The sequence below is a fragment of the Pelmatolapia mariae genome, linkage group LG9 (genome assembly GCF_036321145.2).
Source record: "Pelmatolapia mariae isolate MD_Pm_ZW linkage group LG9, Pm_UMD_F_2, whole genome shotgun sequence".
In the NCBI taxonomy this organism is placed as follows: domain Eukaryota; kingdom Metazoa; phylum Chordata; class Actinopteri; order Cichliformes; family Cichlidae; genus Pelmatolapia; species Pelmatolapia mariae.
In genome coordinates this window covers 21796241-21813793 of record NC_086235.1, presented here as the reverse complement: position 1 = coordinate 21813793, position 17553 = coordinate 21796241, and the positions used below count along the sequence as shown (strand labels likewise).

Genomic DNA, 17553 nt, shown 5'->3' with positions numbered 1-17553 from the left:
AATACATATTGTTTTTTAAAGAAAAATTCATATGGAGTCCACACAATATTTTCTCCACATACACAGACGTGTTTTACCTGACCATGTTTTTTCCCACTTTTTCTTTTGACAAATAAAAACTTTTAAGCTGTTTATGGTTTTTTTTTTTTTTTACACCTAATCTGAATTTCATTGGTGAAATGAACACATCAACCTCAATTACAATTATTCCATCTCTTTCTACAGATGTCTACACTTATTACATCAGCAATCCTATGATGCATACGTGAAGTGAGTTAACTCAGTCAGATGACATTGTGAGTTGGTGTGCTTTTTTCTTTCTCTTCTTTTCTATCAAGAAACTTTAAAAAAAATGTTTACGTCACTTTATTGTAATTGATAAAAAACAAAGCGTCTCTTGCTAAAAAGCCTAAAAAGGGAAGTCTAGGCGATGCTTAAGAAGTACTTCAAACTGATGTCATGATAATGTTCCTGAACTTTCCTTTTGGAAGTATTTTCCAACAATGATTTGACATCGAGAAAAGTTGACGGACAGCCAGCAGCTACTTAATGTCCAAATGCTTACTTGGTGTCTTGCCAAACTGGGGCAAAAAACCAGATAAACCAGTATTTGACAGCTCAGAATGCATTCTGAGTCGATGCCTTCATATAATGTTTCTCTTTGGATATTTTCATGTGGCGCACTAAATACATTAGCTAATTACTCACATGTCTTACGGCAACAAAGCTGGGTGTTGTGTAGACTGCAGTCGTGAATATGAATTAGTCTCCCCTAAATAACATGCCTGCTAACAAAGACTGAAAATATTTTCCTCATGTGATACATTTGGATCTTTACATTTATTTTAAAGAGCATCTTCCATCTCTGCTTTTAAATCAAAGCTCAAAATCCACTTTTACACTTTGCCCGTTCCAACTCATGAATCCCTCATTTGTTGTTCTGTCTGTTGTCATTATGTATCTACTTATTGTTGTAGGCCTCTTAATTCTGTAATGTAGTGTTTGTGTTAGGTCTGCAGCCTTCCACTGCAGAGTTATTGCATGTTGGATTTTTCTTTAATGAATTTTTATTTTATTTCATTTTTACTTTTTATTTTTAATTCAGCTTAGTTTCGGTTAGTTTCCAGAGTGGTTTTCAGTTTGCTTTTTATTAGTTTTAATGTTAGTTTTTAGTGTTTTTTAAATTATTAGCACATTTATATGACAGATATTCCAACGTAAACAGAAGACATACAAAGCCTCAATAAACATGTCCATAAAAACAATATCAGGTAGTTTGTGACAATCTTTTTTTTTTTTTTATCAGATTAACAAATACAAAACTAAGGCTACTTCTGCCATAATAATCTAGTTTTAGGTTTTAGTTTAGTTAACTATAACGACCTTGTTCTATTGTTAGCTTCCTGGCTTGCAATGACAACATCAGTATTGGCTAAATAGAGTCCTCCTGCTGGATGTTTGGTGGTCCCTCCCTTTACTCTGCATTGCCAAGACACGACATCCATTGAGGGCTAACGTCTCATGTCCCGAGATGTTCCATGGGAACACGAAAGGTGACCTTCCGCGTTCCAATGTTACATGCCAGATTGTAGATGAAATCGAATAGAATGATGCTACCTCGGTAATACACGTTCCAGCCGTGTATTCCAGCCCTAACCACAACCTTATCCCTAACATTAACCACCACCTTAATCATGTTAGATAGTGTTTTCCAAAGCGATTTAAGTAAAATAAACACACATGTGAAGATTCATTCCAAACGGTTCCCATGTTTCCTCATTTCTCCAAACTCCTAATATAGGGACGTGTTGGGTGGCCGACAGCGTAATATACCGACGATTTGTCACCTAGTGTAAAATGTTACGCTTTGAGAGTGGAAGTACACAATTTGACACACAACAATAAACTTTATCCAAAAAAACAAACAAACAAACAATCAAAGAGAACAATTACACAGACGATGCAGTGCTATAGGATGATGGATTTTCAGAAATAGCATACCCAGCCATTAACAAATCACTTATCATTTCTAAACTGCTAAAGCAAACCTCTTTATTAAGACACAAAAACACCTTTCTCCACAGGAGAACAATAAATGCTCGCGTAACTCAACATTTAAACCCCATGCTTTTGAAATCAGCTTTGCATCAGCCCACGGGGCAAAAATCACTGATGTTTGACAAATAGTGTGTCAAGAGATCCACTGCTTGGAGCTAAAACCTTACTCCAGAGCTACTGCCACTAGCAAATGAATATTTAAGCCACACCAAAGCCCTCCTCTCCAAGCACTCAATTTAGGCATTTTCACTGAGCTTTTTCTACTACAATCTAAGTTTCCACAAAGCCCCGCTCTTCAGAGGCAGAGCACGATAAAATCAATGACTCAGACTTTCTTCTTGATCACAGTCAATCTCTCCTATAAGCTACAAACACACAACGCGTTTTTGTAAGGGAGGTTTTAAATCTAATCTCATCTTCCACCTCCCACTCTTCTTTATTTCTCCTTCTGACGCGTGACCCTATAATGCTGTTTCCAGCCCTCTTACCTTGCTGTGCTCTGGTGTTTTCATTACATGTGGCGTGGTTCAGTTCATGTCAAGCAACAAAAACATTAGTCAAATGTCTCTGAAGTGGTAGGTGAAGTAATTTCCCACAGGTACAGCAACCTACACACATAATCTCCCTTTCTACAACAGAGACAGAGTGTGAAATATCTACTAAGTCAGAAGGTAAAAGTTGGCAGACTTTTGAAATACCAGGAAATACAGTGTTGCCCAGAGGGAGACAAAATTTTCAGCCGAGCTCTGCAGATTCAACCTCATCTTTTCTAATTTAAGAAAAAGGAAATTATGTCCTTGTGGCACCCAGTTATCTAGGGAAAGGACGATGATTCAAATCGCACTTGAATTCTACATTTTACCAGCAGAGCCCCAAAACGGATTACGCCTGAATATTTAAGATTGTCCGGTGTATAAAACGGACAAAATGTGTGCAGCATTGTGCTGTGTGCGTATTCCACTTGAAGATAGAGCCCTGCTGCTCAGCTAGTTCACATCATTTTATTCTTCACAGCTTTTCTCCTTACAAACATCGAGATTTTTTTTTGCTGCCAGCACACAAACCCAGGACCAACACCACCCTTACAAATAAACTGGAGGACAAAATGAAAAGGATTTTTAGATCTGAGGGTTCAGATGTAGCCGCTCAGCGGAGGTCCAGAGTGTATGTCTGTGTTTGTGCGCAGGGATTAGGAGCAGCATACAGATTTGAGCAGTTTCGCCCAACCAAAATCCAGATTGACTCAACTCTTGGATGAGAAATATCCTCTGCACACAAACACACACGCTACAAGAACAAGATTGTATGTCTACGGCCATATACGTGGACAGTGACAGCCAGCCTTAAAAATTAAGTTTACACAGGAAAGATCTTGTACCTGCAGAGTACAGATTGTCCAGCGAACTCATTTATTCTCACAAAGATATCTGCAACCCCGAGCAAAGTGATGCAATGTGATTACAAAAAATCACTGCAAACCTGACTATCCTGGATCATATCTGAATAAAAATTATATAAATGTGCTGAATGGATGAATAATCTGCTTTCTGACAAACTGAAGGATTTCCTAAAACAATTTACCCCCCCCAACCCCTGCAGCAGATCAGATATTTCATTATTAAGAAAGAATAAGCAATCATACTGCATGCAGGAAAGCAGATAAAGTCAGCAAGTCTCAATTTCAATCCCGGAGATATTGAGCCAAACAAGTGGCATTTAAAAAAATGTAGTAATTTCTTTAATGCACAGCAATTGAAACTTACTGAGAGTAAACTGTCATGGTACTTTAAGTTGTTTTGAGGCTGCTCGTGAGAAGGTTACAGGAACGAGCATGTGCATTTGTGTATTACGAAGAGTCATTTGTATGCATGTTAGGCACACAGGCTTATTAGAAGCCACAAGGTAAAAGCCAATTGGCATCCTTTTATAGATGGTGGCGAGAAAAGCCAGTGTCAGCTCAATGAATATTCAGATAGAAGCAGAAGCCTTGAGGGGACATGGAGCAGCCCCAGTCTTTTATCAGTCTTCCTCACAGCGCAGCCACAACCTATTCACAGCAATCCAAATCTTTCTCTGTATCACTGAATCCTCCTTTCATTTCTTCCATCTTTGTCTCTTGTTCTCTTTTCCCTGTTACTTTTATCACTCATATATACCCTTCCTGTATAGTCTTGCTCTTTCTCTGCCTCCATTTTCCATGCTGTACATTTTCCCGTGTTGGGGAATAATGAGAGCCAGCAACAGTGGGTGGCCATGTGCGTCGCATTGTATAGGAGTGCCGTGATTAATCGAGCTTGCCAATTGGAAAATGAAAATGCCAGCAAGGCCATGCCGTCAACACACTGTTAGTGTTAGTTTGAGAAAGAAACGCAGACGAACACACACGATCGACTTCCTGACTTTTCCACGTCCTTCCATTCTGCCAGAAAGACTTCAGTCGCTCACTGAAAGAAGATGGCTTTAAATGAGCTGCTGGAGCACGCCGGTGTACAGTCAATGGTCTGAGAAGAAAATAAAATTCTCTTGCGTGAACCTCAAAAATCGTAGACGAATGAGCAATTCGAGCTTTGACGAGGGTAAAAGGAGATTCGTGTTTGTCATTTTGACAGTTTTGTCAAGGTGTGTGACTCGAGGATGCAGAGCAAGAAAAATGCTTGGCAGCTCAAGCAAAAAGTGAACTGAGACAAAATAACACGGAACATCGTGCAATCTGGTTTACACCTCTATGAAACCAAATGTCACATGCACCTTTAGGACGACAAGCGGTCAAATTTAAACTGGCCTTTCTTATAGGAACAGTTTAGGACCCTGCAAGCTCAGTTAATGGATCCTCTGGGAGCCATAGTAACCCTCTGCACACATAAGAAAAGGCAGGATGAGGCAGCCGAACTAAGCGGGCAAACTCAAGTTTTGTTGAACATAATACAGTCTATCTTTTGCGCTCTGCTTTGTGTAAACATTTTGTTCCATTATAATCATGTTGAGTATTTGTTCCTTGGTTGAACCTTGAAAAGAAGAATACATGAAATAAGCTGAAATAGGAGGAAACTCATTCAGTTGTAAACCATAAACCACTTGTCACGGTTTGCCCGTAAGCCTAACAGATGGTAATGATATACATTAAACCTCCATCACGGTCTCAGCAGTGTATGAAGCCGAGTAGCTGGTAGATGACCCAAGCTGCACTATTAGTTCATGAAATGTACCATCAACTCGTTTTATTGTCTTTTCCTATAAGGGAATATTATATACTGGTGTGGCCATCTGCTTAAATCCGCAACTATTTTATTATTCTGCAATATTACGAGGATTACTGACATTCCACATTTCATAATCCCATCATGGATGCCCTCCTTCATTGTTGACAACATTCTTCCAGTAGCCAAACAAAAGCCTGCCATTACCTATTAGATTACCCAGAAGCCAAATGTGATTTAGGTCCCTTTGGAATCGGACATTTGCTCTTAGATGATAAGCTGGGAATTTAAAGTCCAAGCCGCTGCCAAACTGGATGTAAGAAAATGGGGGAGCAAAAGTGTAGATAATGAAAACAGAACGTTCATCATTCATCCCTGAGGAAGTGTCCTACTGATGAGAAGATGAAAATAAAAGTAAAATCCATCAAGCACGCAAAGCAGTCTGCTCTGTGATGCCATATGGAATCAGAGGTGTAAATCAGGAGTGACGAACAAACAAAATTCCTTCACCTTCCAACAATCAAAAGACCTTTTCAATCTGCTCTTAAGGGAATAACTCTCTTAGACATTTTCGATGGGTTGAGGCCTTAATGTGTACAGAGATAAAACACAGAGCTCAATCTCATTCCTGCCTAATACAGCATAATGGAGAGAGTCGGGCTCTCGGCATGACAGCCATGGATCCACCACAGCGATAGGCTAATGAAACAAAGAGCCCTAGGCAAGCTGTTATACCTACAGAGGTAGGAAGAACGCAAAAAAAAAAGAAGCCTTACAACAGTCGAGCTAATTTCCAATGCAGTGGAGACCATATGCATCATGTGCACAATGTAGCAAACACAGCGTGTATACACAATAGAGCACTCTATTGTGGATGTAGCACAGGAAGGACACAGGGGTTTGAACAGGAAGGCAGCCAAGATTTTGGTACAGATTGGAGAGTTGCATGGTGTAGACAAACACATGTACACACAAACACACACACCCCACTCCAATCCCCACACCACGCCACAAATAAACCCCCACACCAAGCATGGTTTACATTACTGCAGACTTCCAGCTACAACAGAGAGATGCCCTGACCCCCGAAGCATCTGTAGCTGAACAGCAGGCCTGGCTAACAAACCGCCACAGAGGATAGAAGCAGGAGGCAGGCTGAGCTGCTGATTGATCTGCAGCGTAATTGGCTAGGAGTGGCTGAAACAGCCAGAGGACGTAAATATCAGCCATCCCGCTGGATAGTGAGTTAAGTTCCACAAGAGCGATAAACTCTGACTGGTTGTCCCCTGAGTGAAGTCTTGTTGTCTGATAAGCTGGGGAACACTGTGCTGAGACTCCACTGCTGAGCAGGAAGGAGCAAGGTGTAATATCAGAGCAAAGGATGTGAGAGGAGTTGAGTGGGGCAGATGAACAGTCACACAAGAAAGCGGCACAGCTAAGTTCAATCACTTTTTTCCAACATATGTAGTTTTACAAGATAGCTTATATATCTAGCTGGTGAGAAAACCACTAACAAACCAGCTAGTTACCCATCGTAATTCTACAAAGGGAGTAATTAAAGGGAAAAATCGAACTTAGTATGTTATTTAAACAATATGGTGTAAATATCATAAATCGGAATGATAGAAACAGGGTTTTAATATTTGAGACTTACCTTTTAATTGCATGTAAATTTGCAATTTTCACATCACAGAAAGCGCAAGAATCGTGTGCTGATGGAGGTGAATAGGAACTGTTCCCTTTCATAAACTTGGTGTGAACCATGCACGGCATGAGAGAAAATAGGAGAAAAGAAAAGAGGTAGTGTGCTAGCTGAAAACAGAGAGAGATGAGTGAGGGGAGCGAGGGCACGGCTGACCTCATCCACAGCTGCAAGAGGTGTGCCTGCAATGCTAACTCACTCAATCCGTCTCATTTTGCTCAGCGCAGAGAGAAGGGAGTCTTTAGCTGAGCTCGAACGTACCACCTGTCGTTTGACGTATTTCACCTGATGCGAGCGCGTGAGATTCCTCTTGAAATTAGGTTTTTGTTTGGCAGCCACCACTCAAAAACAAAAAGTTAGAAAAGAAAATACGCAGGAGAGCCTATTCTCTTAACACGGGATATTTTCTATTTGCTAAAGCCTTTAGCCTGATAGCGTTCCTTTGGTGAAACAATATAACACATGGGGAGTGTGTTAAAAAAAAAAAAAGTACACCTACATGTGTTTCCAGTAAGGAAAAGAAAGACCCATAATAATCAGAGAAACAGCAGGCAGCCCTGAACAATCAGAAAAGAAACTCCCAGAGAATGTGACCTGCACTGTAGGCAGCGCTAATGGCAATAAGCACTGGAGCAAAACATAAGGAGGGAGATCATTTTGTTGTTGGTGGTGGCTTTGTGATTTATTAGTAATGACTATATGCAAGAATCTTATTCAGGCAAACACACTGAGGTCTTAAGGGAACACCCAAAAGTGTACCATGGGAGATTTCTCTCTCCATTTCTACCTGTTCTCTGTGCTCCACTGAATTTGAAACCCTACCACTGCTGGGCCATGGAAAATGAAATTTAACTCCCACTACCTTAGGTGCTATACCACTTTGACAATGTTTTTATTAGATTTATGATGGCAAGTGGACCGCATCTCACATGCACACACTACAAGACTGAAATGTGTTTGAACTAAGTGTTATCAGCCAACAACTGGATACATGTTTAGTACTTGAAAAAGATTTTGTAGCGTGAAAACCATCATCTTTTTCTCTTTTGGGAGAAAAGAGCTACGAGGAACAATTGCAGTAGCTAACAATAGTTTGCAGTCGGGGAAGAAAATGCTTATCAGGAGAGAACAGTCCAGACGACAATTACATTCAATACCTCGATACAGCAAAACATTGTATTGCTTCATCGTGCTAATTATTGGCACAAACTATTGAGCTACTCAAATGGATTCAGACTTACTAGAGTCACTGCATTATGACTTCCTGTGGTGGGGCTTATCAAATAAATGTGTGGAAAGTGAACATTGGAGTAGGAGAAATAAGAAGGTTACCCAGTGGGACACAATATGGGGTGTTGGTTAACTAAATTGACACATAACTGAATGGTTGAAACAGTAGATCAGTTGCTATGGTGCAGTGGATAAATATACACTTCAGGTCACTTGATGGTTATATTTTCCCTCTCCAGTTACACAGATATTGTGATGGATGGCAAATAACTGTGTTGCAAACTACTGAAGATCACAGAAGTGCTACATAATAATACGATCCTGATAGATACTCCATGACTCCCACTTTTCTCTTTCTTTTACACTTTCATGACATATTGTGAGTTTTTGCAGACAAATGTAGAATATGTCTGCAAGAGAGCTCCAGACCTGTACTTCTCTCTACAGGCAAACTTTGGACAAACTCCCTTAAAACTGTCCTTATTACAGCCTAAAACACCTATGTGACTATGTTCGCTTTCCACACACAATACCATAAATTACAACTATTATGAATGATTATTTACCTCTCTTTGCCTGTCTGTTGAATGTCAGTGTCTTTAGAAAGTTCACTCTGAGAGTTTGGTGGATGCAATTAAATAAAATGTGACTCAAACATTTAAATGTCAGTTGCTGGCAAATGGCTTTGGAAAGAGATGTGTTACTGGGAAGTTACTGAACTTTCTACCCAGCCCCAGCGATGGTGTCGCTGTACTCAGCCGCTTCCAAGAGAGACAAGTCGATCTCTGTGGTTGAATTTCCAATTTTCCTGTTTGAGCCCAATCTAGGTTCAATATCATGACCCTGCCTCCTTTGTGATAGGCCCATACATCCTATTCCAGATATAATACTAAATGCCATTTGACTCATTTCAAAATAATTCTCAACCCAGTTAGAGCTCGGTTGGCTCTGAAGCACTCTGATCACTCAGTGTCATCTTGATTACCAGGCACGGTTAAAATTTTAAATAGAAGAAAACATTAAGAAGATGTTCGGTTAACATCTGAGGTTTCCTGTGGAATTTAAACAATGAGGAATATTAGATTGTGTGCGGCACATTTCAAAAAGATCGAACGAAAACCATTAAAACAGTCAACATTATAAATGTATGGTCGCTTTTCATGGAGCGCCACGGTCTCCATATTTTATCACAAACCACACAGCATCTGTCTCAGTTCCAGGTCTTGGCTCTGCAAACAGCCGAGTGCAGGGAGCAAGAGGCGGGAGAACTTGCAGCTTTTATTTGCTCTGGCTTTCGCTTAAGGTGCTGAAACACCACTTAATCTACCAGTCCACAAGGGTCCAAGGTCACGGCGCCCTAGGACAACCTGAATAGCAGAATGCTGCTGAAATCCCCCAGCAGTCTTGAATGCACACATACACACAGAAACACACATACCACAGTTCCTCCACTGAGTAATTTCCCCTGCTGCACACGTTGTACTTTTATATTACACAATATTACTAGAAGGCTGCCCGTCAACCTAACGCATTAGCTTTCTCGCTGACCTCCACGGATGATGCAAATCTGTTGGCCACAACTTCACGTGTGCTTTTAAAATATAACAAGCTTATTACTGTGCTGGCTTTTATGACAGACAGTTAAATTGCACTCATTATAGTTTCTTTCATAGCGCCACACAACGGGCTTTTGCACACAATGGCTCAGTATCACACATTTCGCCACTAGTTCACAATTACATTATGGTTCTGCCATGAATACATGTATATGCAGGCATTGTAATGAAAAAGACAGAGTAACACAAAAAACCCCCACAAGTTATAACACAGGAGGCCTCAGGCCTTATTCTTCTTTCTTAAAATAGTTTTGTTTTGGAATATTTGCTGATCACTATTTAGTCTCAATCCCCTCTGGCTAAACAGGCTTTTTTATATGTTCACTTGATTACTGAGCAGTAGAATGTGATAAATTCTGAGATACACTTAGGTTTGCGTGCTGTTTCAAAGTGGTATTAAGATTGCATGTCAAGACTGTGTACTAGTGTACAGCATTTTGGTGTTTTTGAGAAACTAGTGTGACATTTTAACAAATACGCTGGTGAAATTGCTCTCTTGCAAAGAGTTCGCTGCCAAGACTGAAGCCACTCACATGTCTTTAAGCTACTGCCAGTATGACCAATAACCTTTTAGCTTAGTGTGAAGGCTGCAAAATGGTTACTTCTTGCACTGTGGGTGCCAGTAGATAATAGCATGACTAGCAAGTCTGAACTTCATGCTTTTGCATAAACAGCAAGACATATGCATCATCAACTCTGCCTCTAATTCAAAGTGAGATTAAGAAATTTGTCTGTAACTCATTGTCACTATTCCCTCTTCAGAAGCACAGTTTCTTTTTACAGAGCCTGCGTGGAAGTCAGGGTTTCTGTATGCAGCACACACAAACACACATAGATCCTGCTCTTAATGAGTACAGTGGCATGCGCTCAATGTTTAAAACTGTAGTTTCACTGGAGTTCACACTGATCCTTTACCAACAAAATTACTTTAAGTGACTTATGTGTTATACAGGCCATGTCTCAAATGGCTGCAATTGGGGAGCTGGGGAACCTAATGAGGTTTTGCATTTACGTGACAGCTAAGTAGGTGAAGTTAACTTATCAGCCATGTTGGATGTATGAGAATGTAAGGCCAAGTAAATTAGGTCCAAGTCAGACAGGCCTCGAGACTGGACTGGGCCCATCTACCAACCACCCGTTGCAAGCGAAATACGCATGCTCCCAAACTGGTTGGCAAGTGGTTGCTGGAGGTTGATGGCAGTCAACGTGAAAGAAAAATGTGTTGCCATTAATCTCCTTGTGGTTTCTTTGGTCACCTGTAGTTTGTATGGAATATGCAAATGTTGCATACCTACTTGACTTTGCAAATGCTTTCCATTTCCTCTTTGCATCACAATTTTTCAATTTTTAGTACTTTGAGTGTTTGTTTTTAATGCTAATTTGACCCAGTCTCAGCAATCCCAAAAAGGTTTTTGGTGCAGCCCTCTCTTTTCAACTGATTGTGCTTAGTGACAGCCAGGAGCATCCAGTAACAGCTCGCCAACCAGCTGTGGAATACACATTTTTTCCTCATAACTGGTAGTTGTATCACATCCAATATGGCGGACAACTCTGGTGCAAGGTATGAGTGATGTCATGTGAGGAACCTCTATATGTGTCAGGTGTTCTAATTCAGTCAGGTGACTCGCTTGTGAGTCACACAGGCAGCTTGCCATGGCCTGGTAAGCTTCCATTATAAGTCCTGCAAAAGTGCCAGGCAATCTTGTAATTAAAAATGTGTCTGAGTGACTGTAAGTAATTGAGTCAGAAGCTATTGTACATATACCTCCAAAATATCTGTCAAATCCCAACGTAACTTTGATTTCTTTGCAAAAAAACAAGTTACAGCGCAGTTTGAAGAGGGGAAAAAGAATGCTGTACAAGTTCTGTGACACAATAGACTGAGTATGAAGAATCTGGGTGTAATGTGTTTGACAACTAAATTGTGAGTCACATCAACAGGAACGTTAAGTGCATCAAAGACTATTATACTTGGATCTTTACTGTCTGCTAAATCTCTTATATAAATATAGAAATTTAATACATAGCACCTTCAGACTTCAAGTACCTCAAGATCTATGATAGGACACTAGATACTGGAGATTCCAGTCATTGGTTATTCATTCACTGGCTGCTGTATTAACCGAATTAGTCATCAAGAGCTCTGAAAGGACAGTAGCAGAATGTGAAGGAGAGGCACAATTTTTTCTTTATCTGGCAGCTGCTAAAATGACTGAGGAAAGAGAGTGAGAGGAGATGATTCATGTCACCTTTGTTGCCACATCTTTTTTCTTTTGCTTCCATTCATGAGAGGAGGGCTGTGTAAATTAGCATGGTTAGCAGAGCAGCTGCAGATGTGAGACACTATTCACACTGCCAGATTTCAGAGTATCGAGTCGAGTGAATTCAAGACTTTTATCTTCATTAATTATGGAAATCATATGCCTCAGATATTTCCTATCAAGTCAAGAGGCAAAGCTTTTCACTGTTCTCTAAGCAAATTTTCAATAGGACTCCCAAGAGAAGCAGGAAGGAGAAACAATACTTGAATTACACACCATTGGGAAAAAAGAGGGGTCTTTAACTATCAGGGATGAAAAAAACATTCTTTATGTGCAACTCTTTTTCAGAGCAATTTTGCAAATTACAGTACAGATGTTAATTGCAATTACCGCATGTGAATTCTTATTCACACCCATTAGGAAATAAAGCTATGCAGACTTAGTCAGGGTAAAAACTCAGAAAATGCTACTATTTTGACATTTTATGATCACCTTTAACATTTTGGAAACAGTGCTTATCTCATATATAATTATTAATTTTGGTCAAGAGTTGACATCTGCCTCTGTAAAGTGAATTGAAGAATATTGGCAAAGCTAATCAAACATAAATATAAAAGAATCTTTGTGTTAATGAGCGAGCTTAATGGTGTGCTCCTACTCAGATAAACCAAAGCCAACAGAACAGAATGACACGATGGGCAAGGCTATCGTACTGCAGTGTGAGCTGAGGTGAAGAGGAGTCAATATGAACAGCATGAAATTGAAACCCTTCCCTGAGGTAAAAGTTGGGTTTATCCCCGGGCTACTTTGTCAATATACCGTAGAAATCCGCAATTTCCTATGAACAGCTTCACCATTCGGATTTCCACAAAGCAATCGGAGATAAATCTGCAGTTCTCTCCCTTTTCACCCCAATAGCTTTCTTTTCAACTGCCTGCAGCTAATAGCGTGTTTTTCAGATGAAAGGTTCATGTACTGCATGTGTTCATTATTTAAACAATGACACGCTCAAATATCCGATGGTAAAATGCCCCAGAAGGTTTGGAGACAAATTGGCATACTCTATGCATTTCCTGGCACTATGCCTTTCAAGCCTTTGACTCACTAAAAAAAAAAGTTGACAGTGTTATTAAACCCAGTCAAGTGTGGGTGAGTGAATATTAAATCATTCTTATGCCCTGATTCTTTGTCACCAATCCTCATGCTGCTTCAGTAATGCTATCACGACCAAAGATGAGGTAAATTAAAAAACGCCAAGGTTTGTGTTCGACATTACAGATAGGTTAGCTTCTCCCTGTGAATCAGTGTTGATGAAACTGTTCCATGTCTCTACACATATAGAGAGAAAAACAAGAGCGAGCCAACCAGTTACAAGAGTGTCCCAGCCAATGACAGCATAATGCCAATGGTAACAGTGAGCGTGTGCAGACAGACAATCAATAACACTCTAAGAGGCTTCCACAAATATCAAGGCCGAGCTCTCCGGGTGATGTTCGTTATTCACTTGGGAACCTGCTGTTAGAGCTATAAACTCTGAATATGCTTATAAAGGAAGTCTAAAAAAAGCCTAAAAAGCTACAAAAACAATCATACCTGCAGTGAAGTTGTAACTTGCCGAAAATCCCACTGCTTCCAGTTCACCATCCGTAACAAATTTTATCCACAGATATCTGCCGCTACTCCTGATGTCAGGCGGGCTGTGCTGACCGCAGTACCGTCCGAGAATCGGGGAGAAGCCAAACGGTCCATCTCGTACCTCAATGTTGTCAAATTTACATTCCCAAGAGGACTCGATTGAATAATTCTCCTCAAAGTGTAGGTCGATACACTGCCTTGGGGGAGCTGCAAGACACAATGGAAATAATTACTACCTAGCACAAAGAATGGGGTAAATTATTAGTCATGCTTTCAGCGATGAACATTCAGCTTCTTTCATTATCAGCGCTCAACTCAAATTCTGGCTGTTAGTCAATTCATCTCTAAATAACGAGAGATGTTATTTCCACATTCACTTTGGTACTACATTAATGAGGCTATGTGCACTGACTTGTCAAAAACCATCTTTTTATATTAAAAAAAGGCTTTCTAGGCTTGCCACTCAGTCCAATGTGTATCATCGCTCACTGAGGATAGCCTCAGTAGTGCTTTAGTTGAGAATAAACAGCTAGATCACGTTGGCTTTTTTTCTTCACCACTGCTGTGTTTAAAGAGACGATTTACCTTCAAGGATGTAAACACACTCTGTGTCTGGGGGGTATTTGTTTGGGTAATTGGGAGAAGTGAAGAGCCCTCCTTCTGCTTCCTTTACCCACGTTCCACACTGACCTGCAGGCTTCACTCCAGAATTGTTTTTCACTGAAATATACACACACATACATTATGTATTTGATAGTGTTAAGCATATACATATAAATTTGAACAGAGGATATTTGGACACCAAAAAGGCAATCTGGTGATGGCTATTACCTGCTGTATCCTTCTTTGTTGCCCCACACAACCCAAGTATGAGTAGACTTGCAACAACTGTAAGGACAGAAAGATGAATTCATATTGGGTTTTTTTTTTTTTGGGGGGGGGGGTTGTTTTTTTTTTTACACTAGTTTTTGTCTTTGTTTTGTTTTGTTTTTCATTTAGGTTGGAACAAAGGTATTAATACTGTATTTATTCACGTAATGTAACAACCTGGTCCCGACCTAAAGGAATAAAAAAACACACAATACCTCCAATAATAATAATAATAATAATAATAATAATAGTATAGATCACGTAAGAACATAACCTACAGGCTGCTACTAAAAGTCTCTTCCAACAAAGACTACACCTATATAAAGCCCCTAGCCAAAGGCTTCAAAATTATATATTTTTTAAACGATAGGCCCACATCACAAACTGCAACAATCTCAATATGACTATTTCCTGCCATAAATAAAACTGGAGGTTAAAAAAAAAAACTTAAGACTGTGACCTTCACTGCGAGTTTACAGGTTGCAGGATGCAGTGCATCCGTTTTTCATCTCATATTTGTTTATCCCTACTGAATCACCATTTTGTTCCTATGTTGATTTCGATCTGTTGCTCTGATATTTACAGTCCGTCTAAACTGATTAAAAGATTATCATGCCGCTTTTGCGCTTGGGTAGGACAAACATTAAGAGCTTTTCAGCAAGTGTGCTTCAGTTGGTGAATACGGATGTCTTACCGTGATGGAAGCTGTGCCCATGTAGCATGTCTGTTCCTTTCACAAACGGCTTTAGGCTCAACTAATTCCATTTAGATTAGGAATACTTGAAGAGAGAAAAAAGATAGAGATGTAAGTTTCTGAGTATTCACGCAGAGATATCGCTCATGTTATCAAACCTTTCGGTGGTTGGTTAAAAAAAAAGCGAAATTTTACTCCTTATTAAAATCTCAGAGAGAAAAAAAATCCTTCCAGATGTGTCACAACAACTACTAATCACCAGTTTCATATAAAACCAAAAACAGTTCCAAACACTCGCCCGATTTCCATCCAAACGTTTCTAGTACCCCTTGGCGCGTTTGATGCACTGAAAGGATTAATAGTCCCTTCATCAGCCCTTCTCTAATCGCTCCACCTTTGCAATCTTCTTTTAGAAAATATCACGGGCAACCTTGTTTTGTCCGCTTTGGTCCCTTTATCAAGAGAGATGATCCTTCAAGAGCACGTAAAACCACGCAACACTCATCTCTGCGGCGTTTTCTGTACTCTTTTGCGCTGCGTAAAAATCTTCTGGAAAACAAGAGGTTGCCAAACAGATACAAAAAATAATAATAATTAATTGATTTTTTGTTTGGCTTTCATTTGTCGCCCCGTGTTTCCCCACAAAGCTGTCAGTGTTGTTCTCACTGAGTCCCTCTGCCTGGGTTTCTGTCAACTGCTTGAGTCCCCGCAGCCGGCAGGAGCTAATGTAAGATCTTCTTCCTCCTCCCGTTCATTCACCACCGACTACGGCCGTCCAATGCGCCACAGTCCTCACGTACTTTTGACGCACGCATCGAAAAGTTATCCAGGACACGACTTCATCCACACACACACATCCACACACACACACACACGACACGCGCACGTGTTTGAACAATAAAGCACGCTCTGCAGAATTCATTTTCACTAGATCCACCGCGCAACATAAAAAGGGAAAGGTAAGCAGAAAAGGCAAGGGGATTGGAAATGAAATAAACAGTCGAGGAACGCGAAGGAGCGAGGTTAAACAAACGGAAAATGCACTGTTAAGCATAAAGAAATCTCAAGTCATATTTCAATGGTCGAAAAAAAATGCACATCGCCTTCTTTTGTCAGATTAAGAATCCATCCATTTGTTTCTGCTGTGTTTGGGAGCTATCCTAAAATGCATAAGCAGGCTAACGTAGTTTATATAGAACAACAACAGACCTGCCATCCACAAACAAGTGACCAAGGATAGCATCTTTAGAAATTCTGCACTTCATGTTTCCAGTTTCTACAGAAATTGGAGCGATAAGAGGACACAGAGAAAACTCCACTTTTCTTTCTTTTTTTCTAAAACTGTGCCAGCGACTTTCCTGTAGTGTGAGTGTCAGGATGCATCTGCACTCTTCTACTGACTGTGTAGTCACTCTCACACCTGATGACAAAGCTGATCAGAGGGTGCCCAGGGACAACTCAGGGGCTCAGGTTCCCAAAATAGTTTTTGGCTCCCATCAGACAATATCCATCTTCAGATACTCCTACTGCAGTGGCAAACTTGGACTCGGTTTCTCTGTGCATATGTTATTGTTACTGGTTTGCATTTGCCCCGCAACTGCGATCAGCTTCAACAGAACTGTTCATGATAGTGGACGTTTATGTCTCACCTTTTGCAGCATGACATACTCCTGTACAACTTTGTTTCCTGTCCTGTCTCCCTCTTCCTCTCTGTGTCTTTCTAGGTCACAAACCCACCTGAGATTTGTAAGATAAAGATTCACTATCGCCTCCAACGTCCTTCTCTTAATTACATCCTGTTCCAGAGATTGGCTTGTTACTCTTCACTCTAAAAGTGTTTGGTTTTATAGCAGGTAATGTAGACTCTGAAGGTGCCACGCTGACTTCGAGAATGCATGTGGGAGTGGAAAATCTCACAACTCTTTTCAACTAATAGGCTCCCGCTAATCTGTTATAGAGTGATTTAATGGACTTGGGATTTGGACCCCCACACACGAACCAAAGCTTAGCCACTCACTTTCTTGCTACTGTACAAAAAACTCCCATGAAACTTGTAACCCGCTGCACAGTGTAGCTCGCTCTGCTCCCTCCAAAGTCCCACAAACACACAAAAATGCTGAAAAGATTTTAAAATGTCAATTTCTCGGCAAAGGCAAAGCTTATTATAGATCTTAAAGTCTGAAGGGATGTCAATAATATCATACAATGGAGTGCCCAAAGCTTGTTATTGATCAGCAGTGATGCTGTGTCATCTGATAACTTCATAAACACAACGGCACACATTTCTGAT

At 40.3% G+C, this 17553-nt stretch overlaps 1 protein-coding gene across 5 annotated transcripts in view; it reads right to left on the bottom strand.

Moving 5' to 3' along the window:
• Positions 1-16022, bottom strand: part of neto1l (neuropilin (NRP) and tolloid (TLL)-like 1, like) — a 68454-nt gene extending 52432 nt beyond the window's left edge. For all 5 annotated transcript variants that reach the window (XR_010094849.1, XM_063483884.1, XM_063483885.1 and 2 more), the window contains exons 1-4: positions 15264-16022; positions 14531-14587; positions 14285-14419; positions 13658-13906 (exon numbers count right to left, since the gene is read on the bottom strand). Coding sequence is in view for 4 of the 5 variants with exons in the window: in XM_063483884.1 (XP_063339954.1) it covers positions 13658-13906; positions 14285-14419; positions 14531-14587; positions 15264-15291 (469 nt within the window). In the remaining variant the exon portion in view is untranslated. The remainder of the gene's footprint in view (positions 1-13657; positions 13907-14284; positions 14420-14530; positions 14588-15263) is intronic.
• Positions 16023-17553: the final 1531 nt, after the last annotated feature.